The sequence below is a fragment of the Microchirus variegatus genome (genome assembly GCF_963457635.1).
Source record: "Microchirus variegatus genome assembly, chromosome: 9".
In the NCBI taxonomy this organism is placed as follows: Eukaryota; Metazoa; Chordata; class Actinopteri; order Pleuronectiformes; family Soleidae; genus Microchirus; species Microchirus variegatus.
In genome coordinates, this window is record NC_139810.1 from 4,981,049 (window position 1) to 5,008,963 (window position 27,915).

Below are 27,915 nucleotides of genomic sequence, written 5' to 3' on the forward strand. Positions count from 1 at the left end.
GGTACTACGGTTGATTTAAAGACTAAAGAAACCACTCTCACCATCAAACGCGTGTTTAAGATGTTTAAGAGGTGACGATTTAAGCAGCTATAGCAGCTTTAACCATCTACTTTTGTTGAGTTGAAATAATAATAATAAAAAAAGTTTAGGGATAGTGCACTTTGACCCAAGTGGAAATAGTTGTTGAAAAGACATCGATGAGCCCAAAGAAAATAACTCTGGATCAATACTTCAGTTTCCTTTTTAAATGTCTCCAAAAAGCCCAGTGGACAAAATCAACCTTGGGCACAACAATGAGGACACTGTGCATGTGTAAAGCATGCAAACATAGAAACACAAATTTAGCGGATACAGTGAGTGTAACTGGAATACATCGAGTACAGCGGAGGTTCTCTGGTCTTTAACGGGATTCTGGAGGTTGGTAGAAAAAACAAACAGCAGCCCAGCTGCCCCGCCTCGCACCCAACGGTCACAGTCTTTATCTGTGAGCTACAGGCTCTCAGCCAGCTGCAGGGTTTCCCCTCTGGAGGGCAGCGGTGCACGGCAGACGCCGCACAACCACCAGGTCTGACCTGCTGTACTTCAGGAAGTCTGTTACAACGGGCATCGCAGCTCTCCGGTGCGCTAGTTGACGCGGATGCCTGAGATGAAGGGAAGCCCGGTGGAAACCTTCTTCTTGTACTCCACATAGTCCTCGGCAAAGAAGTTGATGAGGGAGACCTCCTCCTCCTCGATCCGCTCCCGGAAGAACCGCCAACTGGCTATCGTGTAGCCCAGCGTACACACGGGGTTACACAGCAGGATCTGCACCAGAGTCACACAGCTTTTATCAGACAAACATTTACACTAGCGTTCAAAAGACTGGGGTCACCTGTACATGTCCAAAATTGGACAATTGGACGACATACTACAGTATGTCAAAAAAACATTGGCCAAAGATATTTTTGCATTTTGGACGACATACTATGATTTTTGTCAAATTTTGGACAAAAAAAGGGTCAAATTTTGGACTAAAAATGTGTCAAATTTTGAACGACATACTATACTATGACTTTTTGGTCACATTTTTGACAAATTCTTTTTTTCAAATAAAAATTGTCCAAGGAAATTGCCACATTAAAAAATTCAGTACAGTTGAGAGTCCAAAAATTTTGGACGACATACTGTACTGACTTTTTGGTAAAAATTTGGACATATTTTTTCAAATTTGTCAAATTTGTTGCATGTTGGACACTATACTATGACTTTTTGGTCAAATTTTGGAAGATTCCTTCTTCAAGTTTTGGAGAAAAAAAAATTGTCAAATTTTGGACAAAAAAAATGTCCAAAGAAATTATCACATTTTCGGCGACATGCTGTACTATGACTTTTTGGTACAAATTTGGAGATTTTTTTTTGTCAAATTTTGGACAACATACTAAAGTATGACTTTTTTGTCAAATTTTGGACAAAAAAAGGTTAAAATTTTGGACGACATACTATATTATGACTTTTTGGTCAAATTTTGGACAAATTCTTTTTTCAAGCTGGGGGGGGGGGACAAAAAAAATTATCCAAAGAAATTGTCAAGTTTTGGACTACATACTATACTATGACTTTTTGATCAAATTTTGGACAGTCCTGGTGAGGTTGTGTTGAATACATGAATAAATTTAAGGTGTTTGACAGAAAGTGGCTGAGTTGCTGGACCTCACCTGTGTCCCTATGCTCCAGTAGAACCAGCCCACGTAGGAGGGATGCCTGAAGTACGCGTAGACCCCGTCAGTGACCAGCACATGGCTCCGGGCCTTCTCGTTCTGCACGATGTGGTTGAAGTTGGAGCCGGCGGTCAACATGGCCGCCTTGCGCAGGGCCTCGCCGCACAGCACCATGAACAAACCCAGGAAGCTGAGCCAGTGCAGCTGCTTCAGCTCTGACACACACACACACAGAGAGAGAAGTCAACTCTTAGTCATACGTCAGAATAAAGAGGAGTTAATATTGTGTGGTAAAGCACTATCATGTTTATATCAATATAAGCACATTTAGTGTTCACAGGTTTTCAGTACAGTTCAACTGTACTCTTAGGAGTACAGTTGTACTATTAGGAGTTTGTCTGATTTATTTTTGTCTGTTTTTTCATCTTAGATACACTACTGTTCAAAAGTTGGGGTCACCTATACAGCTTTTTGTGTTTTCTATTAAAAGTCACACTTTTATTCATCAAATGAGTTGCACAATGAATAGAAAATAAAGTCAAGACATTGACAAGATTAGAAGTAATGATTTTTAATAATTGCAAAAGGGTTTTCTAATCATTCAATTGCCTTCTAACACCATTAGGAAACACAATGTACCATTAGAACACTGGAAATGGGCCTCTATACACCTATGTACATATTCGATTAAAAACTGTTTGCAGCTAGAATAGTCGTTTACCACATTAATAATGTATAGTGTGTTTATGATTCATTTAATGTTTCATTGAAAAAAAGTGTTTTTCCTTCAAAAATAAAGACATTTCTAAGTGATCCCAAACTTTTGAACGACAGTGTACATTTATTTAATAATTTCTGATCATTTCTATGCCCTAAAATGATCACACATTCCAGCCTGGCAACCAAACTTATCATTTCCTGAGCAAAGAGATGTTCTGGAAAATGTCATGTCAGAACATCTTTTGTGATAATTTCTCACATTCAGCTCAGGTTTCAATGAAGCTAATGAGCTAAGCTAGCGATAAAGAAGCTAACGACAGACCAACCTGGAACTGTGAGCTTCTCCACAGTGAACTCCAACCACGAGGACACAGCAGCCAGTGTGTACTCCACACTGTGGTTGAGAAGGAAGGAGTCCAGCGACAGACTGCGAGGGTTGATGACGGCGGTGACCAGGTACTCCGAGTAATGGAAGAAGGACAGGGAGCACATGTACCTGCAGAGAATAAACATGGTTCACCATGAAGATCAGTCACTTTCATTAAATAACTTAAGACAACAAACCTGTATTTAAAAAAAATTATTCAGTTTAATGATTTCTTTGTTATACGGAGGAAAGAAACCAGAAAATATTCACATTTAAGAAGTCAGAAAAACTTAAAGCTAAGTCACTCATGTTTCATAGAAGCGGAGATAATTCCTTCATGTAAATGTTGCTGCCGCCTCACTTCATTAGTGTCGATGTTATCTTTACTCCTTTCCCTCCGTCAGCTGTGACATAAAATGCATGACTGTGTCTCCACAGACATGAAAACAAAACACTACTATAATGAGACTTCATCAGCATTGTGTGAACTCATCTGAAAATGGTTTTTATGTAAGAAAGAAACGTTCAAAAGTTTGGGGTCACTTAGAAATGTCCTTATTTTTGAAGGAAAATCACTTTTTTTTCCAATTAATACATCAAATCATAGAATCATAAATATACTCTATACATTGTTAATGTGGTAAACGACTATTCTAGCTACAAACGTCTGATTTTTAATGGAATCTTTTAATGGCCCATTTCCAGTGTTCTAATGCTACATTGTGTTTGCTAATGCCGTTAGAAGGCTATTGGAAGATTAGAAAACCCTTGTGCAATGATGTTAGCACAGCTGAAAACTGTTTTGAAACTTTATTTCTAATCTTGTCAATGTCTCGACTATATTTTCTATTACTTTTGAAACTCTCTTGATGAATAAAAGTGTTACTTTAAATGGAAAACACAGAAAAAAATTATTGTATAGGTGAGACCAAATGTTCCTATATTTTGAAAAGTTGGTCACATATGTACATACCAGCCAAAATATGTCCACGTGGTTTCAGAGAAGCTGATAATTAGGCCACAGCCAAAGGTGAATCCCAGAAAACAGGCTCTGACAGCAATCTGGAAGAATCAGACAGGTCAAAGGTCAACAGCAGCAAATTTGGTCGCTCAGTTGAAGGGTGGGGTTCAATTCCTGCCTCTGCTCGTCTGTCTGTGTGTGTGTCCTTCAGTCTTAAGCACATGTGGCAGCTTGTGAGTGGGTATGAAAGATGTGTGAATGAAACTGCAATGCAAAACTATAGCGGAAAACAGACCAATAACAACTGTTCTTCTGATTTTATTCGCTCGTGACGAGTAACAACAATAGTTCAAGGAAATGTAGTGGAGTAAAATTATATAATTTATTTAGGAACTGCAGAAGAGTAAATGTTGCTACAGATACTACATACTACTACAGTACAGATACGTGAATGTTGTACTTTTGTACAGTAATGTACTTGGGTTTTTGGCACATCTAAAAGTAACTCGTTCTTTGAGAGTTTGGGAGGATTGGGTGTGGAGAAGGAGTTTATAGAGGTAACATGGTGCCAAACCATTAAGAGCTGTAAACAACAACAACACAATAAACATTTTAAAATTAACCTTAAAACGAATAGGAAGCCAGTGTCTGGAGGAGCAACACTGATGCGATGTGCTCTCGTTTCATTTAAAATGGGTGTCCCTAATAAACTGGCGGGTGAGTGTATGAACAACAGAGGTAAACAGTGCCTCATAATCGGTTCTACTTTCTATTTAGAGAACATAATCTCCCGCTGTAATGAGATTAACTCACCGTGTAAACTGTGTACGCTAGCTGTCTCCTGTAGTATGTGACAGCTAGCCAACATTAGCAGTGCTACATGTGTGTGTTTTAAACCCCATTTTTTTTATCACCGTAAGCAGCTTTAGCTGTAAACAAAGTGGTCAACAACATTAAAAACACAAGCTTTTCCTGACTCAATAAAAAACATTTAAAAAGAGTGAGAGAAGCTGACGTCAGTGCTTACCTTGTACAGAGGTGCTCTGTATGTGATTAGCAGGAGGCCGTTGGCAACTGCTATGTGCATGCAAATCGCTATTTTCCCCGGCGTTTCCGTCAGATAATCAAAGACCCAGTCCAGGTGTCCAAAGCTGGTTCTTATCAGCGGGATTAAAACCACACTGAGCCCTAAAAGAAAGCATTTAACACTCACTCTTCCTTCTAGCAGCAACTTAGTGCCTGCCATGTTGGAAATCCTGTGCCTTCGGGAAGTATCGCGAGAGCCAACCGGCAACCCCGAGATGTGTCGTTCTCTTCCTGATACTTTGACCTGGTTCGTTTTCACGTTCACTTTTTTAATTTATTTAACCAGATGAGATTACGTTTTATTAATTTTTTCTTAGATTTTATTAATTATTTTATTATTCTTATTTTATCTCTATATATACTTTATTTACATTATGCATTTTTAGATTAAATTATTTATTTATTATGTGCACCATTTTATTTCTATTTAATTATACTTTTTGGCCGTTACCGGGAGCAACACTTCATTTCGTTCCTTCTCAGTGTCGACAGGAATGACAGTAAAACGAAGTTGAATCCCTTAGAAATCGCTTTTCCAAGGGAGACCTGGCCAAGATAGGCAGCGTCACGTCAAAACAATAAACAAATAAACTTACAATAAAAAAAAGGTATGATATCAAAAAGTCCAAATGGATTACTAAAAACCAGTACATGTGATGGAATATATATATATTCTTAATTTGGATTTAAAAGCACTTGATTGAATCAATTTAGTCATTTCCCAATAATTCAGCGATATCTCAGATAATCCTGAGAATGACATGAGTATGATGATTTCACCACGTCAAAAATAGTCACGTATTATCTCAAAATCATGACTTTCCATCTCTAAATATTATTCTTTTTCCTCTCAAGAAGGCCTTAATATCTCAATAATAATAATAATCAATCTCAAATAATAACTTTAAAAACTCAATATGATGACTTACTGTTTAAAAAAATTATTATTATCTTATAAATTGACTTACTATTTTAATTTTAGAAATTAAGTAATTTTAGGGAATTTGCCAACTAATTAATTTGATTGAGTCATTGATTATTATTATCTTATGTGAGAATGGTTCTTCCATATTTCCACACTACATCACTACATCTTTAACCATTTTTCGTTGATTTACTGTAGCACAGAAAAAACATCCGTGGATACTCAGAAAATGGAAGTACATAGTCCAAATATTATTAAGTAGACATTAAAGGCTTGAAATAACTGAAGTTCTGCAGCTTAATGATTATTTATAATATACCCTTATGAGAGATGGACGTACTGAGGGTGAGCTCATCTGTCGGATGTGTGAGATGCTCTTTTTCAATGAATTAACTTAATTTACTGAGTTCTTGATTGTGTGACATAATCCCCAATCCTCGCCCTCAGTATAATAAAGACATTGTGCAAACATCAGCCACAAAGGTTTTCCATTTTCCCAGAACTTTAATTCATTAAAAAACAATGTTAAAATGCGTTTCTCAATAATAAACTTTAAATTACTGTACATGATACTTATTCGTGACATCACTGTCAGACGTAGCAGGAAGTCTTTGTCAGTGATCTTCTGTGTCACTTATGAGGTTTCTGGTGTGGATTGAGTGTTGCTTACAAATACGAGCGCCTCATTGATCTTCATATCGTCTTTTCCTGATCTTCACTCACAGCAGGATCAGCGGCTCTGACCAATCAGAGCATCCAACATCTCTTTGTACTGCTTCTTGTGATGAGGACGAATAAACACGCCAAATCCTTCACAAAGCAAAATTGTTTAAAACAAAAGAATCAGTGAGTACAAACATAGAAAAGAATGTGTTAGGATTTGTAAGAACTCACTGAGTAGAAGGCCGAAGTCCTCGTTTCTCTCTGTGAATAAGCTCACCACGGTGGCCACCAGCGCCTCGTAGTCGTCGTTCTTCTTGTAGCCGTGAATCGCCTGAAAGAGCTGAGCTGACTTTTGGGCTCCCAGAGCTTTTTTCACGTCGGCCAGAAAAGCACCGTGGACCGCGTTCTTTGGAGGACAACCTTGAGAACATAAACGCAGAGAGCGCTCGGGGGGGTCAGGGAAACAACTGTTTTTGGCCACATAACAAAAGGCTAACGCAATAAAAAAACTAGAAAAGCACCCAGAGAGCGCAGACCTCCGCCAAGTCTTGTAACCAGTGATAGCATATAAAGGTGAGCCTTTAGTTAATTTGGAAAAATGTCCCTTTTAATGTCATGGGCTGAGTCCTGATGAGTTTTTCTTTATCTATTTTGGTTGTTTTGCAGCATAAGAAGTGTTTATTGCTGAATGTGTTGTGTTTTTGCATCAAAAAGGTAAGCGGATGTGAGATCCTACCAGTCGGGGGTTCTTTCAATCCCTTGTGGCTGAGGTGTTGTCCCCCTTTGTTGAGCTGCTCTGTGTTGAGCTGACTGCTGGTCGACGTCCCACTGGAGGAACTCGGAGCCACAGTGGGCTGACTCTCTGTGGTTTTAACAAAATAAAAGCACAACAGTCTGTTCACGGCCACTCCCTCCATCTTCTACCAAGTTCATTTGAAGAACAATAGCGACACATTTTCCTGATACGAGATATTTTTTTATCACTTTTCCCCCAGACTTGAACATAGATGAGGATGAGTGATCCGTACCACTGTGCAGCATCAGCGTTTTCCTCTCATCCTTGGACAGCGAGTGGTCAGGTTTGTACCCACAGCCCTGAGTGGTCAGCTCCACACATCGCTCATCAAACTTCTTCTTGTGATGCGGCCGGACAAACTGGTAGAAGCCTGTGACGCAGAGGCGAGAGTTAGAAACAAGACAGTGTTTCAAAAACAAATCACAGAGTAAACTTTAACAGCTTCTTTGGCAGCAAAGCGACAGCTGATCGCTGCTCTTTTCGTTTAATAAACAGAATGCTCCAGTTCCACTGTAGGCGTGCTAACGGCGCTAAATGAGCTAACGCAGCTAACTGCTAAACAGCAGTGCCTGGACTCCGGTGCCACGGCACGTAAACATGACGCCACATGCATCTTTTTCCGGTCAGTCGTCATGGAAACTCGTCATGCGTTAACTTTGCCTAGCACTAATCGTAACAAACAAGGGCACATTGGCGTTGGGGGACATTTACCTAAATAAAAACTTAACTTCTTTTTTGCATAATATTCAAGCACTTTCAATTAAAGGTGCATTATGTAATAAATCTAAAGCAACTGGCCATAAAATCCTCCTAATATGTCACAGAGACTCAGGAATAATGTTCATATAACAAACTGAACTCACCAACAACAGTACAGACAGAATATTTGCATTAAAAAATATTTTGCAGACTGCAAATCATGTTTATGTTTTGAAATCATGTTTTGGCATGTGGCGCCACCTACCGCCGTCTCCCAATCATTACAGTCAGTAGAGTCTCTGAGCTACAATGGCGGAGAAAAACAAAACCTAAAAGACCTTGGTATTTTTAATTTGAGTGTAGTAACTGTTTTTGGCCACATTCTTACGTATAGCGCCTTTAATTTCAACTTTAAAGGATTTCAAGGACTCACCGTGGAGCAGATCGTGTGTGTTGGTGTCCTCAGCTAAAACAGCCGTGTCAGTCAGCAGGGCCTGCAGGTCGTCAGTCTTCTTGTACGTCTGCAGAGCCTGCACGATGCGCTCAAAGTTGACCTGGCTCAGTGATTTCTTCATGTCCGCCAGGAAGACCTTTGCCTTGCTGGCTTTACCTTCAGCAGACACGTCCTCCTGAAACACGCTGGGTTTCTTCAACCACAACGGAGAGAAAAAGAAGGAAAAAGACACCGACAATGAGACGATGACTAACATCATTGCTCAAGGGTTTTCAAGGGTTTTCAAATCATCCAATAGTCTTCTAACGCCATTAGCAAACAATGTACCATTAGAACAGTGGAAATGGGCCTCTATACACCTATGTACATATTCCATTAAAAAAAGACGTTTGCAGCTAGAATAGTCGTTTAACAACAATGTATAGAGTTTATATAGGATTCCTTTAATGTTATATTCATTGAAAAAAAAGTGCTTTTTCTTCAAATATAAAGACATGGTCATGTACATTAAAGTTGTCGTTTAACGGCGTGTACCTGCTCATGGACCAATTTGATTTTCCGTTTTCCTCCTCGCATTTCATCGTCCATCCTCTTGTCAAATTGAATCAAACGGGTGGACAGATGGCTCGCCTTCAAAAGGAACATGAAACAGAAAATAAATCAAATAAGAAATCACATCATTTGACGTGCTCATTTCAGATTCTTTCAGTTAAACATAGAGTAAAATAACGTTGAATGCAAATGGCGTTCTTTTAATCGCTTCATTGAAATTAAGGCATAAACATTTAATAAATACAACCTGAAACAGCAGGTCAATTACTTTCCAATTCAGATCCTGGAGTTTAATATTTATGACAGGTCAGTGAATGCAACACACAGAATATTGAAGTCATCCACAACAACTGAAAATAAACCACAATGGTTGGATTACACTACCGTTCAAGAGTTTGGGCTCACTTAGAAATGTCCTTATTTTTGAAGGAAAAGCACTTTTCTTCTTCAATGAATATAACATTAAAATAATCATAAATACACTCTATACATTGTTAATGTGGAAAACGACTATTCTAACTGCAAATGTCTGGTTTTTAATGGAATATGTACAAAGGTGTATAGAGGCTCATTTCCAGCAAACTTCTCTCCAGAAGAGTTATTTTGAATAAAAATCATTATTTCTAATCTTGTCAACGTCTTGACTATATTTTCTATTCATTTTGCAACTCTTTTGGTGAATAAAAGTCTGACTTTTAATGGAAAACCCCCCAAAAATTGTATAGGTGAGTCCAAACTTTTGAACAGTAGCGTATTTCAATAGTTATCAGTGGTTAGAATTTATGATGAACACAACTGATGGCCGTTAATGGTGAGTATGAAAGTGTATTACACTCATAAGTGCTGCTGGTAACTCAGTGTTCACTGTTATTACCAGGTCTAAACAGGCTCTAAAAGGCAGAACTGCCTATAGTAGAGCAGATTGGCAAAAAAATATTTCACAAATGGAAAGAAGCACCAAAACTTTGACTGAATGTACCTCTTGGGTCATTCTTTTGAAAAATCCCAAATCCCAAGTACCATTTTTCCAACCATCTTTTACATCAGAATCTCATTTCCTGGGCAGATTTCAGTGATTTTGGTGTCAAATAATTGGTAAAATGTCTTAATAAATTAATAAATCAGAAATCTCCAAAGGTTAATTCGCATTACAGATGTGAATATGACAAACGTACATTGATTGTGATGTTAAGGTTCTAATTGGTTATAACATGTTATTTGTTGTTTGCCATGCTGTATAATAATAATAATAATATGTACATTAGTGAGCAAAGGATTCAGCTCCTTGTGAGATAATACACTGACCATTTTTGTACATTTGTAATAAACGTTTTGCTGGAATAATGTTGTGTTTGTCTGAGTAAACGGCCAAAAGAGATATAAAAAGGACTTCTGATTTAGAAATGAGAAATGTAATCATTTGACACGAAAATAAATCACTGAAATCAACCCAGGAAATGAAATTCTGATGTAAAAGACAGTTGGAAATTTAAATTTTCCTGAAAAAAAAAATGCAATATTCTGCTCGACTACTCGGTCTTGTAGAAAAACAGACAACGCGTTACCGTCTGGTCCCCCGCAGCAGCGTCACTGCAGCCGCTGCCTCGTTCCAGAGCGTCCAGCAGGTTCACCGGCCTCCTGGGACTCTCCTGCACACCACACTCGTACTCAATACAGATCTTGGCCATCCCACTGGCACCGCTCTGTTCATCTGATCCACAAGCACAAGACGACGAGGTGAGGCGAGGTGACGTAACAGCAAGGACTGAGTTTTTTTTTAATGGACTCTTCATACTCACTGAGCCTCCTCCTCTTCAGGCTGGGGAGGTGGGAGTCCAACATCTTTGCCTTCTTGGTGTGGAAGCTCTGGGACGACAGGAGGGAGGAAGTGAGGCCAGAGGACTGAGCGTCTGGTTGACGCGCTGCTCCACAGCTCTCTGCAGCAGACGTCTTCTTCTCTACCACAGGTCTCTGGAACAATCAAACACAACACACCACAGTCAGCACAGACTCACAAATCAAAATGGAAGATTTGAATGTTTATTCTGTAACAGACACAGGGTTTGATGAGTCTGTACAAAAACAAAAAAGACATTCATAGATCATGGAGTTTAGAATTTACACTACTGTTCAAAAGTTTGGAGTCGCCTATACATTTGTTTTGTGTTTTCCATTAAAAGTCAGACTTTTATTCATCAAAAGAGTTGCAAAATGAATAGAAAATATAGTCAAGACATTAACAAGATTAGAAATAATGATTTTTATTCAAAATAATCATTTTGCCCTTTCGTCAAAAAACCAGCAAAACTGTTTTCAGCTGTGCTAACATCATTGTACAAGGGTTTTCAAGGGTTTTCTAATTATCCAATAGCCTTCTAACGCCATTAGCAAACACAATGTACCATACCACTGCTAACGGCGCCAACTTTGACCCACATTAACGCGCATGACGTCATGTTTACGTGACTCCTGATTGTTAAAATGAGTCTCTAAAGTAACGCTAAACTTTAAAAACAGAGGCACACATATGCAGTACACAGGTACGCTGGTTAATTGTAGCGCTGCTCTTTTCCTTTAATAAACAGGCCGCTCCAGTTCCACTGTAGGCACGCTAACGGTGCTAAAGGAGTTAACAGAGCTAACTGGTAAACGGTGCCTGGACTCCAGTGCCATGGCACGTAAACATGACGTCGCACACGTCTTTTTGTGCTCAGTCGTCATGGAAACGCGTCGTGTGTTAATGTGCGTTTACGCTAACGCCCAGCACTATTTTAAAATGTCCTTTTTTGGATGATTTTCAAACAGTATGGCAAGAGTGGAGTTCCAATGGGTGTGGGTAATAGGTTACTCATGTAAAAAATAAAAATAAAGCAGCTGTGTGAACTTTGCATGACGTGTAAGGACCCACCAGTTTCTGTGCAACCCTGAAGAACTGAGAAGCCTCACGGACCACGTTCCCAAAGCCGTCGTAGAGGCGAACGTAAGGTCGGACCCACGATGGGAGCTGAGCCCGGGCGTCAGTGCCCTTAAACCTGCAGAAATTAGTTTAATTATTCAACAACTTAATAAAAGAGGGAAAGATGCCTCTGTCGAGTCTTTGTGTAGGTACACTACTGTTCAAAAGTTTGGGGTCACTTAGAAATGTCCTTGTTTTTGAAGGAAAAACACTTTTTTTCAATGAATATAACATTAAATGAATCATACTCTATACATTGTTAATGTGGTAAATGACTATTCTGGCTGCAAATGTCTGTTTTTTTAATGGAATATGTACATAGGTGTATAGAGGCCCATTTCCAGTGTTCTAATGGTACATCGTGTTTGCTAATGACTTTAGAAGACTATTGGATGATTAGAAAACCCTTGAAAACCCTTGTGCAATGATGTTTGGAATAAAAACCATTATTTCTAATCTTGACTGTGTTTTCTATTCATTTTGCAACTCTTTTGATGAATAAAAGTGTGACTTTTAATGGAAAACACAAAAAAAATTGTATAAGTGACCCCAAACTTTTGAACGGTAGCGTAAATATGTGATATTTAACCAAACGCTGACCTGTGATCACACAAGAAGATGGCTCCAAAATCCTCCTTGTGTCGAATGACTCTGCCGATGGCCTGGTTCACAGCTCTGTACGCCTGCTGTTTGTACCACTCATTCCCAGACAGGTACTGTCCCACACACACACACACACACAACAGATATAACAATAAACCAGTAAAACATCACAGAGCTACTTCAGTCAAACCAACTGAGAGTGAGTTTCTCTCACCTTAAGCCCTGGAGTTTTTTTACAGCACATCTCGTCCAAGAACTTCATCTTCAGGACGACGCGAGGGTCCATCTTCGGAGGGAAGGGAAGGCCAGTGATGATGACGCCGCGGCCGAACGTGTCTGCAAAATCCAGACCCTCGCTCGCCTGACACAGGGAAACATTGACAGGGAACGATGGGTGACAGGCGTACTAACTGTATCGTTACATCTGACATAAGAGGACATGAAAAGCCTGTTGAGACACTGGCCAAGGTTTGTTTTCATTAAGGACTGAGTATGTAGAACAATGCTGAAACGTTTAGATTGCAATTTGATACTGATCAAAATCACTGGATCAGATATTGGACAAATAAAAATGTTATATATATATATACACATGTATATACATAATTACATATATATGTTTATATTAGGGCTGTAAACGATTACAATTTTTAGTCAGATTAATCACAGTGTAGCTGTGGATTAATCACGATTAATTACCATTTGTAAATATGCCAGAAAATTCTAATTTTCTCTTTATAATGTTGTGGGAACGGAAAGATAAATAAAGTATGTGAAAATATTAATGTAAAGTAAGTGAAAATATAAATGTAAAGAAAGTATATAAACTTTGTAAAAAAAATATACATTACGTTGTAAAGAACTATAAGACAATATAAATATAAAGAACAATAAAATACTGTAAATAACTTTAAAAAAAACGTATATAAACTTTGTAAAAAATATACACTAGACTGTAAATAGCACGCAATATAAACATATAAACAAAATATAAAGTATAGAAGTTAAATAGGGTACTAAACCCCCAAGCCTGTTTACAAGCTGTGTGTATATATATTTATATATGTATATATATATACATATATAAATACATAAACATATACACACATATATATACATATATATACATATACACACACACATATATATACATATATAAATACATATACATATATACACATATATATACATATATAATGCTTCACTATGCAGACTGTAAAAATGTAAATAAAAATCAGTAAAAGCATTTTAGCATTTAGCTTAAGTCTTAAGCTCACCTTTCCTCGACAAACAGCAAAGAAGCTTCCCCCTTTGGACGCTGGATCCCTCACTTTGCTGTAATAACCGTCAATAGTCTGTGAACAGACGGAGAGAGAGAGCGAGAGACGGGGTCAGCTGCTGACATTCAGTCATTTAGGGGAAATAACACAGACATTGAAGAAAAGCTTCACTCGCCTCATTAAAAGTGCCTTTTCCTTTAGGTTCAACAAACATAGGCTTGATGTTTTCAATACGATCCGCCTGTCCTTTCTCCTGATGAGAACACACAAACACACGTTCAGACATCACGTCACAAATCACGTGGAAGGTTCAGGACAGTATGGTCTTCACTGTCGATGACTTTTGCACTCACTCTCCAGAACTCCAGGGTTTTCTCCATTAAAGGAAAAGAGGGAAAAAACACCAAGAGACCATGAGGAACCACACGACTCAGGTTGGCTGAGGAGAGAACACATTTTTGATGAGGAAACGTTTACCAAATGTCAATCTGTGGAGGACACTGAGGTGTTTCAGAGTGCAGGAGGTTGCTCCTCAAGATGTTTAATGAGCCATATATAGTACATTTGTAGCTATGAAATGATTTACCTTTAACTTTACTGTCTTTGCTGCTGTGACAGCGTACATTTCCCCCACTGAGGGAACAATAAACGACTCACTTCTTGTATCTTAAATATCCCCTTCACTGTCCACTTTTAAAACGCATCTTAAAGGTGAAGTAAGTAGTTTATAGTGACATCTAGAGGAGAGGCTGAAATTTACAACAACGAACTGCTCCTCTGCTCACCCCCTCCCTTCCCTGAGCGCTACGGTTTCCTCAGCCGGTCATATGTCGTCCTCGTCGTCTTTCTCCGTGGTGCGGGCGTACGGTCTGGTACTGGCGTTCTTTTATTTTGCGTCTGAAAACGATTCTTGCTAAAAACTCCGCCAAAAGTGTTTTTGCGTTTGTATGTAAACGGAGAAAAACAGAGTTTTAGTCAATCTACGCTCCAAAATTGCAACCTTTTTACATTTGGTTATGATCATTTTTACATGTTTGCAATTGCAAATACAGCTCCTATATAACGTAGAGGAGCACAGACGTATTAGGGCTCAGAGGTCAACAATTTCAGAACTTCTTCTGTCATGAGCCAGACTGCAAACTTTAAGAAAGAGGTTATTGTCCCGGAGGAGTGGCGTGAGAATTTTAGTCACTCTGTCACTTGAATAGTTACGTCCATACACCGCGAGTGAGAGGTCAGTCGTTGTTGTTGTCGATGAGGATTCTGATTGGCTTGTATGGCTTTCTCCTTCTTCCTACACTGCAGCCCACAGGCGTAGTTATCATGGCTCTCGACAGCTTATTTATGCGGGTTAATAAAAACGGAAACTTTTTTGAAAACAAACATTTCTGCTGTGTGGGACTGATAAAGGACAATCTTATATTACTTATCTTAAAACATGTATATTTTGGACTTACCAACAGTGTTGCCTAAAGACGCCATGTTTTCAGGAACAAATCTGTCACAGAAGGAAAGGTTACAAACGTTCAAGGTGCATTATGTAATCAATCTAAAGCAACTGGCCATTTTTGGCCACATTCTTACATATGGCGCCTTTAAACTTGCGAGAAAATTTATTTTTCTTCCCTTTCAATTTCAAGGTTAGGCAGCTTTATTTCATACACACTGGTTTACATAACACAAAACAAACAGAGGACAGAAAAATAGAAAGAGAAAGACAACAATCTCAATCATAAGAATATGTGAAAATAAATGTAAAAATATTTATATTTGGTATTGATTTCAGAGCCTCCAGTTGTGAGTGATGTGATCAATAGAAACAAAAAATTAGTGCTGGGCACTTTAACAGCGTCAACGTTAACGCATGGCGCGTTGACATGACGACTGACCAGAAAAATACGTGCGTGACGTCATGTGTACGTGAGAGTCCAGGCACCGTTTACCAGTTAGCTTCGTTAGCTCTTTTAGCACCGTTAGCGCGCCTACAGTTGAACTGGAGCGGTCTGTTTATTAAAGGAAAAGAGCAGCGCTTACAAATAACCAGCGTACCTGTGTACTGCGTATGTGTGCCTCTGTTTTTGAAGGTTAGCGTTATTTTAGAGGCTCATTTTAACAATCAGGAGTCATGTAAACATGATGTCACACGCTTCTTTTTCCTCTCAGTCGTCATGGAAATGCGTCATGCGCTAATGTGCGTTAACGGGGTGCCCAGCACTAATAAATTGTTGTTGTTTTTTTAAAACAACATCAGTCCTTTCCATACACATCAGACATCAATCTTTTTTTTTTAAGTTTTAACCTTTAAACTGCCATGTTTTTGTCATAATGTAAAAAATTGTTTCAATGACAACCTGGCGTACGTGTTTAACAATATGCATGAAAACAAGGATACAATATTCTTGAAATTAAAAGCCATAAACACAAATTGTGTCTCGTGTGGTTCAGGGTTGGGACTTGATTTTTGGTCAAAAGTGAATGCTGTAGTTCATGTAGTTGTTTGACCAGTCGGGTCATGCGTGAATGTGCGTTAACGTGCCCAGCACTAAAAAAAAATAAAAAATAATAATGACTAACCTTCTGTCAAACGCTGAACTTAACTGGACGCCGTCTGGGCCTCGGTCAACGACGCTGACAAAGATCTGATCTCGTTCGATCACGTGACTGTTTTCCAGAGACACGGGGAAATTTCTACAGCAACAAATAACATCGGGATTAAGCAACGTTAGACCCAGCATTTGTCTCATTTGAGAGATTAAATTGGTACCATCATAGACACAAGCACACACAAAAACAACAACATCAGAGTAATGCAGGGCCGGCCCAAGCCTCCATTGGGCCCTAAGCAAAAGATTTTGGGGCCCTCTGTTACTGCCATTAATAATGATTATTGATCATTCACACACCTACTATACTAAAGGTATTCTACTTACTCTACTCTGTCACGAATAGACTTGTAAAACTAAATGTGAGAACTTTTTGTTGCATGGAAGCAGACACCAGATTTGCAAACTTACAGAAAAATCTTTCAATTAATACTTAAATTTTTAAATAAAATAAACAAATAAATATCAAACAAATACTTAAATAATAATGTAAATCAACAGAGGCACCTGGAACAAGGTCATAAAAATGGTTTTAACTTAAATATAAGTTAAATAATCACATCTGACAACTATGTAAAAACTGTGAAAAAGGTTTGGTAAAAATGGGGAGAAAAATTCTAAATAAACTACAGCAATCCATACTTTTTGTTTTTTTTGTTAATTGCTCTTGGGGGCCCTCTAGTGGTCATGGGGCCCTAAGTAGCGGCTTAGTTGGCTTATGCCTTGGGCCGGCCCTGGAGTAACGATTGACACAAAAGAGAGGGCGCTAACTTACATCCTCATCTCTGAGGTGAAGGAGGACAGAGGAGAGAGCGTCCCGCTGGTTAGAATGATGCTGCGGACGCCTTGGTTCACCAGTTCTTGCATGCTGAAGCCAGGAGAGAAGCACCAGTAACTCAGGATGTTGCCTACAAGGAGACAAGAAAACGGTAAACACTTGGTTCAACCAGAATAAAGTTTGATGACAACACTGCAATGAATGAAAGGGTTAAAAGTTAAAGCTGAAAAAGAATAAATCCCTTACAAAAAGCAAATTAATGTATTATATATTATATTGTTAAGCCCTTTCATTTAAAAATAATATTGACGAATACTATTTTAATGAATTACTTAATGAATTGTCTATTTGTATGTTAAAACAATCTTTTTTTCAGCCTCCTAAATGTGAATAATTGCTGGTTATTTTGCTCTGTAGAACACAAAAATCATTTTCTGACATTTCATGGACAAAAACAACCAACAGAGGAAATGATCTGTTAGCTGCAGCCCACTGGAAAACTGCTTCAAAGAGCATGTGTGATGGAAAATGCTGTGATTTTGAGGAATGAAGTTCAAAATCATCGTTCTAACGTGCTGGTTCAACATCACCTTGTTTCTTTGACGCGGTGGTCGAAGCCCATACGTCGGCGTTCTGTTTCTTCCTGTTAAAGCTGTTGTCTTTGTGGATGTGAACCTGAGTCAGACACATGAATATGATCAGATGATGACGTCACAGTCACTTCCAAGATGTCAAATGAACACACACCTTAAAATGAGCTGTGTTGGTCTGCATCTGCAGGTGTCTGTCCTTATCCGATGGTTCGCCAGAGAACACCAGCTGTGAAGGTTTAGAAACATCATCATCACAAATACCATATGAGGATATTGTAACATTTAATGAACGACTATTCTAGCTGCAAATGTCTGTTTTTTAATGGAATATGTACATAGGTGTATAGAGGCCCATTTCCAGTGTTCTAATGGTACATTGTGTTTGCTAATGGTGTTAGAAGACTATTGGATGATTAGAAAACCCTTGAGCAATGATGTTAGCACAGCTGGAAACAGTTTTGCTGGTTCTTTGACAAAAGGGCAACATTATTATTTGGAATAAAAATCATTATTTCTAATCTTGTCAATGTCTTGACTATATTTTCTCTTCATTTTGCAACTCTTTTGATGAATAAAAGTCTGACTTTTAATGGAAAACACAACAAAAATTGTACAGGTGACCCCAAACTTTTGACCGGTAGTGTATAAAAATGTGTGACATCTCCTTTTACTTCACCATGTTGCGTACCTGTATGATGTCAGACAGCTTCTGCAGTCCAGTTGTGTTCAGGAATACTCCCGCCTCTGCAGGGACAACATGATTTCAGAGTGTGCAAAAGGTAAAATTAAGGTTTCTTGAAGGTCTCCAGTCAACTCCTACTTTCATGTAGGCGTTCATTAAAGGGGACATATTATGCAAAATCAACTTTTTAATCATTAAAATATTATATTTGGGACTCTGGAGTCGGCAAAGTGTGAAAAAAGATGACTCAGTCAATGTTTTTGTGATCTGCCTCAGTCTAAATACAGGAGATAAAACACGACATGTTGACTTCCGCACTCATTGCTACGTCACAAAGAGACATTCCTGTAATTGTTGTTTCTCTGAGCTTCGCTTTGTCCCTAAAAAACGTGAGAGTGCAGGCGAGGGCAATAGTATCCGGAAGAGCGGAAGTCTGCGAAGTGTTCTATTCTTGTCGGCACAGTGCAGCACAGAGTTCTACACAAACTTCCAGCCTCAGAGGATTTACATTTTATATATGACGGCAATATGATGATGGCTGCAAACTGCTGTTAGCTGCCGTTAGCCTCAGTGACGCTGACGTAGTTTCCTGTGTCTCATTTGCATATTTAAAGAGACAGGCACTCAAAAGAGAGCGTTCTGAACAGGGCTGTTTTGGCAGAGTGATTGAACTGCTGTGGTGCTTCATCCTTAAGGTATTTGGACCAAAGCATGTCACAGACGTGTTCATTAGGACACCAGGGAACTAGGTTAGCTTGGAGAAATAGGCTATAATATGTCTCCGTTAACACAAATCAACAAATAAGAGACCCCATCTCTAGGTAGATGGTGGAAGAAGAAAGTCAAGTCATACTCACGCCCTGCTAAGTATCCACTGATCTGCTCCAGAGCTTCGTAGACGGCCGTCTTGCTGCTGTAGGTGAGGTGAGCTCTCTCCAACAGTTCGTAGATGAAGCTGAGACACAGACAGATGTGTCAACACTCAGACACACACACAAAAGTACAGATTCATATTCAGGATATAATCCTTCACTGCCACGCTTTGACCTACACTCCTGGTTTTGTGATGCCTTTGTCACTTGGGACCTCATAGGAATCAATAGCAGCTTCCAGATCCAGCAGAATCTCTGTGAAAGCCATCATTATGTAAACATAATACACAATAAATCCAGGCATTTGTTTTTAATATAACTTAAAAAAAAAATACTTACGTTTGATTTTAGCAATCGTGGTTATATCTACTTTTAAACCTGAAACATTAAAAAAACACATTAGCATACATGCCATGATGTGATGAATGGACACGTGAAATTAATTCAGCTTCTTCAGAGTGTAACGTTCAAAGGTTGAGACGCGTAAGAGTTCACACCTGAGTTGAGGGATTCCACATTGAAGTCTTCAGTGAAAGTGTTTCCGTGGCTGACCTCTTTAGCCTGCTCCGCCAGCAGCCTGTCCACGGCGCTAATGGCCGAGGCTACATCGTAGGGAGTCAGGTCAAAAGATGTCGACTCTTCACACGTCTTTTCCTGCAGAGAAATATGCTGCCGTAACCTCTGTGATATACGCTACCGTTCAAAAGTCTGGGCTCACTTAGAAATGTCCTTATGTCCTCAGAAATACTCTCTATACATTGTTAATGTGGTAAACGACTATTCTAGCTGCAAACGTCTGGTTTTTAATGTAATATGTACATAGGTGTATAGAGGCCTATATTCAGTGTTCTAATGGTACATTGTGTTTGCTAATGGCGTTAGAAGACTATAACCCTTGAAAACCCTTGTGCAATGATGTTAGCACAGCTGAAAACAGTTCTGCTGGTTCTTTGACAAAAGGGCAAAATGATTATTTGGAATAAAAGCCATTATTTCTAATCTTGTCAATGTCTTGACTATATTTTCTATCCATTTTGAAACTCTTTTGATGAATAAAAGTGTGACTTTTAATGGAAAACACAACAAAAATTGTACAGGTGAGCCCAGACTTTTGAACAGTAGCGTCCACGCTCGTGTTTCTCTGTATTGACTTATACCACATAGACGAATGTAAAACCTTCTAGTGCAGTTTCTTTTCAACACCTGCCTGTTGTGTATTTTTGTTGTGTTACTTTGGTAACTGTCACTACGACTCAACACAACACAAAATTCAAAATTTCAAATAAGGACTGCGTCACCTGCGTTGGCACGAGAGCTGAAACGATTAATCGATAACGAAATCAATCGTCACCTATTTTGATCATCGATCAATCGGTTTGAAGCTTTTTTCATGATTAAAACAAGATTTCTGATTGTTTTAGCTTCTTAAATGTGAATATTTTCTTTGTTTCTTTTACTCCACATAAACAAAGAAATCATTAAAACTGAATAATTTTGGTTTGTGGACAAAACAAGACATTGGAGAACATCGTCATTTCCAGGTTTGACAAACACTGATCGTTTATTATTATACGTTTTTTAACATTTTCTGACATTTTATGGATGAAATGATTAATCGATTACGAAAATAATCATTAGTTGCAGCTAAATTAGTTATTCCGGTATGTTTTTATTACTATATTAAAGTTGTATCATAAAAAAAGTTTATATAGTCAATTTTAATGTGAAATTATGCAACATATCATCATAAATATTATTATTTTCATGTATTTTTCTCAAAAAGTTTGTTTGTTTACTTCACCGGCCCCCGACTGACCAAACTAGACACTCTGTGGCCCCAAGGTCATTTGAGTTTGAGACCCCTGGTTTAAAGTGACAAAATGTAGGATTTCGACCTTCAAATAACACCTGCATCTGAAATCTGAAATCAACAGCAACTGTTGCTCTTGAAAATGTGCAATACATTGAATAAAAATCTCCCTTCATCATTCACAATAAAGTATATGTAACACAACATGTTAAAAAACAACTCTTACCACATTATGAGCTTCATCAAAAATGATAACAGCTCCCTTCAGTTCGATGTTGTGGGCTCTGCGGCTCTGTGAAACACAGAGGACAGACGATTCACATTCTTATTCCAGTAGGGAAGTGAGATCACAGTCAGACAAATGTAAGAACTCAACAACCGTCCAAAGGCCGCTCACCTTTGGATCCAGGAGGTAGTTGTACGGCATAAAGATGATTTCTGCCTGCTGCTTCAAGCTACGCGAGAGGTAGTACGGACAGCACCTGTAGAGAAAGAGAAAAAAGGGAAAAAGAAAGACACAGAAATCTGTCAATACCACTCTGTGTTAGTCAGACTGACTTACTTTAATGTCCTTTGTTCCTTTATCGATTATTAATTGATTACTACATTAATCTCTAACTGTTTTGATAATCATTGGATTGGTTTGAGTGTTTTTTTGTTTTGTTTTTGTAAATACACTACCGTTCAAAAGTTTGGGCTCACCTATACATTTTTTGTTGTGTTTTCCATGAAAAGTCAGACTTTTATTCATCAAAAGAGTTGCAAAATTAATAGAAAATAAAGTCAAGACATTGACAAGATGAGAAATAGAAACCAGCAAAACTGTTTTCAGCTGTGCCAACATCATTGCACAAGGGTTTTCAAGGGTTTTCTAATCATCCAACAGCCTTCTAACGCCATGAGCAAACACAATGTACCATTAGAACTAGGGGTGGGGGAACTAATCGAAATATCTAATCTAATCCACAATTCAGAATCGATTCATAAACTTTAAAAATCGATTTAAAAAGGAAAATATATATATTTTTTTTTTTTAAGTTTCTAAAACCCCACAAATCACCAGTTTGTGTCATTTGTGCACAGTTGTGTTGTGTACATTTTTGTAACTTCTGGGAGAAAAAGGCAGCTAGTCTAAGCTTTTATTTATGCAAGTTTTTATTTGTTTTGAATGAATAAATGTTAACTTTTGTCTTAAGTTTGCCTTTGTGTGATCACATCATTGGAATCAGTTAATTTAAAAATCACATCTGATACCTTATCTTATACAAACTGTATTGTTTTGATACCTTGCTTTAACACACTATGCATTGCATCAATTTTTGAATGGAGAATCGAGAATTGTATGAATCGAGAATTGGTTTTGAATCGAATCGTGAGCCACCCAAAGATTCACATCCCTAATTAGAACAGTGGAAATGGGCCTCTATACACCTATGTACATATTCCATTAAAAACCAGACGTTTGCAGCTAGAATAGTCGTTTACCACATTAACAATGTATAGAGTGTATTTATGATTAATTTAATGTTATATTCATTGAAAAAAGGTGATTTTCCTTAAAAAAATAAGGACATTTCTAAGTGAGCCCAAACTTTTGAACGGTAGTGTACATAAATCAAACTTTTTTGCGTTTTTCAGCTTCTTGAATGTGAATATTTTCTGATTTTCAAAAACATGACATTTGAGAACATCATCGTTTTCATGAGGAGCAGCACTGACAACTGCCATCTATTCTGTTGTTTGTTTTTGGACCAAATAAAATCAGGTGTAAATAAACCCAGATCTATTAAGTAGGTGAACATGAATATAGAAACTCTCACCTTTGTTTGTTGCCGAATTTGACCAAGTCTTCCACGTCAAGGATAGAGTTCACCAAGTCTCTGTCGGTGCTTTTCTCTGAGGAAGAAATCACAGAAACAACGTTGACTTTAAATCTTAAAGTGTCACATACATGATGTAGCCTGTTAAACACATTTATGTATCTGAACAAAAGGATTTTCCATGTTATGTGTCGATTTTAAGGCTGCAACAACGGCCCAGTGAGATAATGACTAAGTTATATATACACTATTTTGATCATCGATTAACCCATTTAACCTAATACACAACCACATTCTGTGTTGTTGAATCTGTAAGACTTGTAGTATGAACACAGTGACATGATAAACAAATATATTACCAGTGATTTTGTTCACTGATTCATCAGTTTGACTTTTTCTGTGATTTCAGCTTGAATATTTTTGGTTTGTGGACGAATCAAGAAGACACCTGAGTTTTAGGAAACAAATCACCAACGTCTGTCTCCATAAACAACTGAAACAATAATGTAAATAATCACTACTTGTAATCCTTCTGGGTGAAGCTCATCAATGTGTCTTAAGGCCGCATTACACTTCTACAACTGCGTAACTCCTTATCCGACTGCGTAACCACGGCGACCCCTCGAGCCTTCATAGTTCTCCGTCGTGGTGCAGGATACGCACTGCAATTTCCCGCCCCGATCAGTAGGGGTCGCTACGCAAGGTTGTTCTGCTTTTGGCTACAGTGAGCAATGGCGTCCGAGAGAGAACAACTGTTGTTGTTGTTGTAGCTGAATAACATTGAAACACAGATACTTTTGACAGAAAAATGACGTGAAAGACTGAGGAGACGTGTACGTCCACTAAAAGTACCAAGACTGATGATAGGCCAATTCAACAGTCTAATTGGACCAATGAGGAACACGGACGAAGAAACCCACTTCAGGTACTTCCGAATATTGGCTGGCTATTGGATGAACTTCTACGCCGTGTGCTACGTCTTATATTAATCATCAGGGCACCCACCGCATGCCCGTTGACGCCGCTCAGAGACTGGCTGAGGACCAATTGCAGCCCTTGCCGTTTCCGTTGTCCCTTGACGGAGTGACGGACACTTAAAAAATATTTCGTGCACCCGGAGACGACGCAGAGGGGTCTCCGTAACCGACGCAGAGCTTTTCACGCAGGAGTATAAATTGGGCTTTATACAATTACCGTCAACATTGTTGTAGTAGAGGCATGACCTTGTGGAGACTTTTCCTCTGCACATGTGGACCTGAAAACACCACAGGGGTCAGTTTTCCACAACCACAGGCAAAGAAAAGAAGCCCCACATCTACTCACACACGGAGAGGCTATATATGTCGCTTACTTTGATGTGGTTGCTCTCTTGACGCATCACTTCCTGGTTGATACACAGCTGCTCTCTTGACCCCAGGACACAGACTTTAGGGCTGAATAAACAACACATAATGGTTACAACTTACAAGAGCAGAAACGGCCAAATACTGGGATAAAATAAAAACTGTAAATCTAGCTCAAACATTTCTTTTAGGTTAAAGAGCCATAGAACGTCCACATCAACAGGAATGCTATTCAGATTTTCTGTCTTTAAATTTGGGATAGTCAGGATTGTGTATTATGTATGTATAACACAGGGTCTATGCAGGAAGCCTGATGTTAATTTCAATACTTTTTAAAGACTAGAAAACATTTCCAGACCTTATTCCGACTTCAAGCTGTAATCAGCAACACATATTTAACTTGGAAAACAGTTTTAATTTGCAATTAAATCTCTACAGCACAACCATACAAATGAACTCATACGCTGGAAAGGGACACAGCTTGAAATAATAAATTAACCCAAAGACAAAGAAAAAAAAAAAGAAAAGAAAAACAATAAGTAACATTTTGACGTGCCTTAATTAATTACTTAATCAATGAATTAATTAAAATTTTAATTAAATAATGAATGAATGAAATGAATGAATGAATGAATGAATTAAATGAATGAATGAGTGAATAAATGAATGAATGAATGAATGAATGAATCAATGAATGAATGAATGAATTAATTAATTAATTAATTGAATGAATTAAAGGTACCATATGTAAGAATGTGGCCAAAAACGGTTACTACATTCAAATTCAAAATACCGAGGTCTTTTAGGTTTCGTTTTCTGACGTAACTGGCAACCCGTGGTTGCTCGGCAGCTGAGACTCTACTGACTGCAATGATTGGTAGACGGCGGTAGGTGGCGCCACATGCCAAAACATGGTTTCAAAACATAAACATGATTTGCAGTCTGCAAAATATTTTTTTTAATGCAAATATTTTGGCTGTACTGTTGTTGTTGGTGAGTTCAGTTTGTTATATGAACATTATTCCTGAGTCTCTGTGACATATTAGGAGGATTTTATGGCCAGTTAATACAAACATGGGTTGGTCACCAAGGTTTCAAACAGAACAAGAGCTGCAGTGGGAACCATGCAGGTGCTCACCAGCATAAAAACCCCATGAGTCCATCCCAAGTCATCTGTCACATATTAAATACTGTATCGTAAAATTCCCCCATTAAATAATATGTCATGAAATTTTTTTTTTTTTTTCACAGTAGTACCTGTAAGACGTGTTCTTCAGCTCATTGATAACCTGTGCGAGCTGTGAGTGAGTCCTGGACGCATATATGATCTTGGGGACATCAGTGTAACTGGCTGCAGGACAAAGAATAACAAGGACACCATATAATAACTGCATTTCTTTCCAATAAGTTATGAGCAAAAGTAGATTCTATTTATTAAATTATTGTTAAAGTTGCCTTAAAGCTCCCATAGAGTGGTCCTATCGCATTATTTGTGAAATATGGAGGTCTACTTACATACATGAACTTGTTTTTATGGTCAAAAATCTCCTAGTTGCTGGAAATTGAAGCTCTCGTCAACCGCACAGACTGAAATCTCACCCCCAGAAGACAGAACTGTGTTGTGATTGGCCAGCCAACGAGAGCTTTCTCAACCGTCTTGTGATTGGTCAATACCTGGAAGTGAGGTAATTAGCACGTCAGCTCTCAGAAGCGCATCTCCCCCCTCTGGAACGGTGGATGCACTGCTACTCATTATCAAAACATTGTTTGAACAATTGAACAGTCCCTTTTATGACTTTGACCCAGAGTCAGAAGACACTGTCGCTCGTGAAACACCTCAAAAACGGACGTTCATTCTTCTTCTGCGGTTCAATGTAGGCAACCGGATGGAGCAGGAGGATCTGCTTATCAGGAGACGAGATCCTTACGTCACCAATTGCAGGCTTTTTCAGAGCGCTTGCAGAGCCCGAGAATACAATTTAGGGCTTCATAAACAAGGTAATGGCGCAGATACACACCAAAAAATCAGCGTTAATTGGAACTTCCGGTCTGTGGGAGCTTTAATGCTGACTTTCAGAGCAGGGAGTGTGTTTCTTACTTGGTGTGGGACCGTCTGCAGAAGCTGATCCCCACGATGACAGAGGTGCGTTCTGGAACATCTCACCACCAGCACCAGACGCACCAGCAGCAGCAACAGCACCAGCCATCCTCTCTTTTATCTTTTGGGCAGAGATGGTGTCCTTGAAGTGCTCCCTCCAGGCTAATGCGGCACACAGCAGGCACAGGGTTTTACCAGTGCCCGTGGGACTCTCCAGAACCCCATTTGTTTGCTGGAACAAACACACAGACACATTGACCAATGCAGCAAGAACATTTATACTCACAAGTGAAAGGGTAAACTGATTCTAAAGTTAATGAGGCTTTATGCATTGTTACAGCGTGATGCTAAAAGTGCCTCCTGTGTGTGTGTGTGTGTCACCAAGCTTTATTTTTTAGACTCATTTCATATATATATATATATATTATGTAGATAATGGATGAATGGATTGATTTAATAATGTGTGCAGAGGAAAAACAGCTAAACCATAGGACACTGACAAACAACACTTGTTATTTTCCTTACAAGCATGTACACTATAAGTGGTCTATATGTTGAAAAATCGGTGAAATGTCCCTTTATTGCATTTTCACAACGAGAATAAAGGTTTCACAAATCACAGACTGTGTTTTTATGAATCATCTGGGTCTGTAGGATAATCTAGCCCAGATTTGAGAAGTCTAGGTACAGTAGTTTTGGATCCAGACCTGGTCCAAAGTGTTCTATATGTTGAAACTTCAGTGAAATGTACCTTTATTGCATTTTCACAAATAGAATCATTTTCAAAAATACAACAGTGGATGTCATGCAAGGTTAATGCAGACTATTAGATTATTTTCTAATTACGCAACTCATTTTACTAAACCTATAATCTCATATCTGTCCTCTATTATGCAGACTGCTGTACTCTCAGTTGTTTAGTTGATTTATTTCCACCAAGTTTATTTTATTCAGGATAACTAAGGAATAAAAGAATAAAAAACTCACCCCGTTCAGACATTCAATGACTTTGCTCATGTACACTTTCTGACAGTCATACGGAGGAAAAGGGAATTTCACCGTCACTCCATGAAGACTCAGGTCCGACATGACGAGTGTCACGAGTTTAGCATTAACGCACGCGTTAATTCACGTTTATGACAATTTAACGTCACCTTCTTTAACGTTAAAATGCGGCATTGACGGTTGAATCAACGCAGCAGCAGCAGAATCTAAACATGATCAGACTTCGCGCCTGCTTTCCCCCTTTCGACATCTGCGCATGCGCACTGTGATAACATACCTCTGCTGCGTTCACGTCGCCTGGGAATATTGAGTATTTCTCCAATCAGCAGTGATTGCAAGAGTAATTTTTTTCCCCTAACCAATTCCTTGGTAAATTTTCAACAAGTGTGATCTGGTCGCAAAGATCTGTGCGTTTTGGGGCATGGGAAATGCCTCAATAATGTGATTAATTTGGCAGAAAAATAATAACAATTATAACAACAATAATACAATAATAAACAATAAACAATAAACAATAATAACTCCTCCTTTCAATAGGGTTCTTGCAGTCAT

The 27,915-nt window shown here is 38.6% G+C and overlaps 2 protein-coding genes across 2 annotated transcripts; both read right to left on the reverse strand.

The window, feature by feature from the left end:
- Positions 1 to 624: 624 nt before the first annotated feature.
- icmt (isoprenylcysteine carboxyl methyltransferase) lies at positions 625 to 4,991 on the reverse strand (the record flags this gene model as incomplete). Its single annotated transcript, XM_083895294.1, has 5 exons — positions 625 to 804; positions 1,695 to 1,912; positions 2,744 to 2,913; positions 3,758 to 3,846; positions 4,773 to 4,991. 5 exons carry the CDS (start codon positions 4,989 to 4,991, stop codon positions 625 to 627), a joined length of 876 nt encoding a protein of 291 aa, XP_083751420.1.
- Positions 4,992 to 6,486: 1,495 nt separating this feature from the next.
- rtel1 (regulator of telomere elongation helicase 1) lies at positions 6,487 to 27,447 on the reverse strand (the record flags this gene model as incomplete). The annotated part of the gene is made up of 32 exons (XM_083895006.1): positions 6,487 to 6,566; positions 6,651 to 6,839; positions 7,156 to 7,281; positions 7,448 to 7,585; positions 8,348 to 8,561; positions 8,903 to 8,998; positions 10,486 to 10,631; positions 10,720 to 10,891; positions 11,829 to 11,952; positions 12,477 to 12,592; positions 12,694 to 12,840; positions 13,757 to 13,834; positions 13,935 to 14,012; positions 14,113 to 14,198; positions 15,217 to 15,257; positions 16,334 to 16,447; positions 17,138 to 17,270; positions 17,731 to 17,815; positions 17,888 to 17,959; positions 18,422 to 18,477; positions 19,273 to 19,370; positions 19,467 to 19,542; positions 19,627 to 19,665; positions 19,785 to 19,941; positions 21,324 to 21,389; positions 21,495 to 21,579; positions 22,918 to 22,993; positions 24,112 to 24,172; positions 24,269 to 24,350; positions 25,518 to 25,611; positions 26,359 to 26,590; positions 27,346 to 27,447. 32 exons carry the CDS (start codon positions 27,445 to 27,447, stop codon positions 6,487 to 6,489), a joined length of 3,459 nt encoding a protein of 1,152 aa, XP_083751132.1.
- Between the last annotated feature and the right edge of the window lie 468 nt (positions 27,448 to 27,915).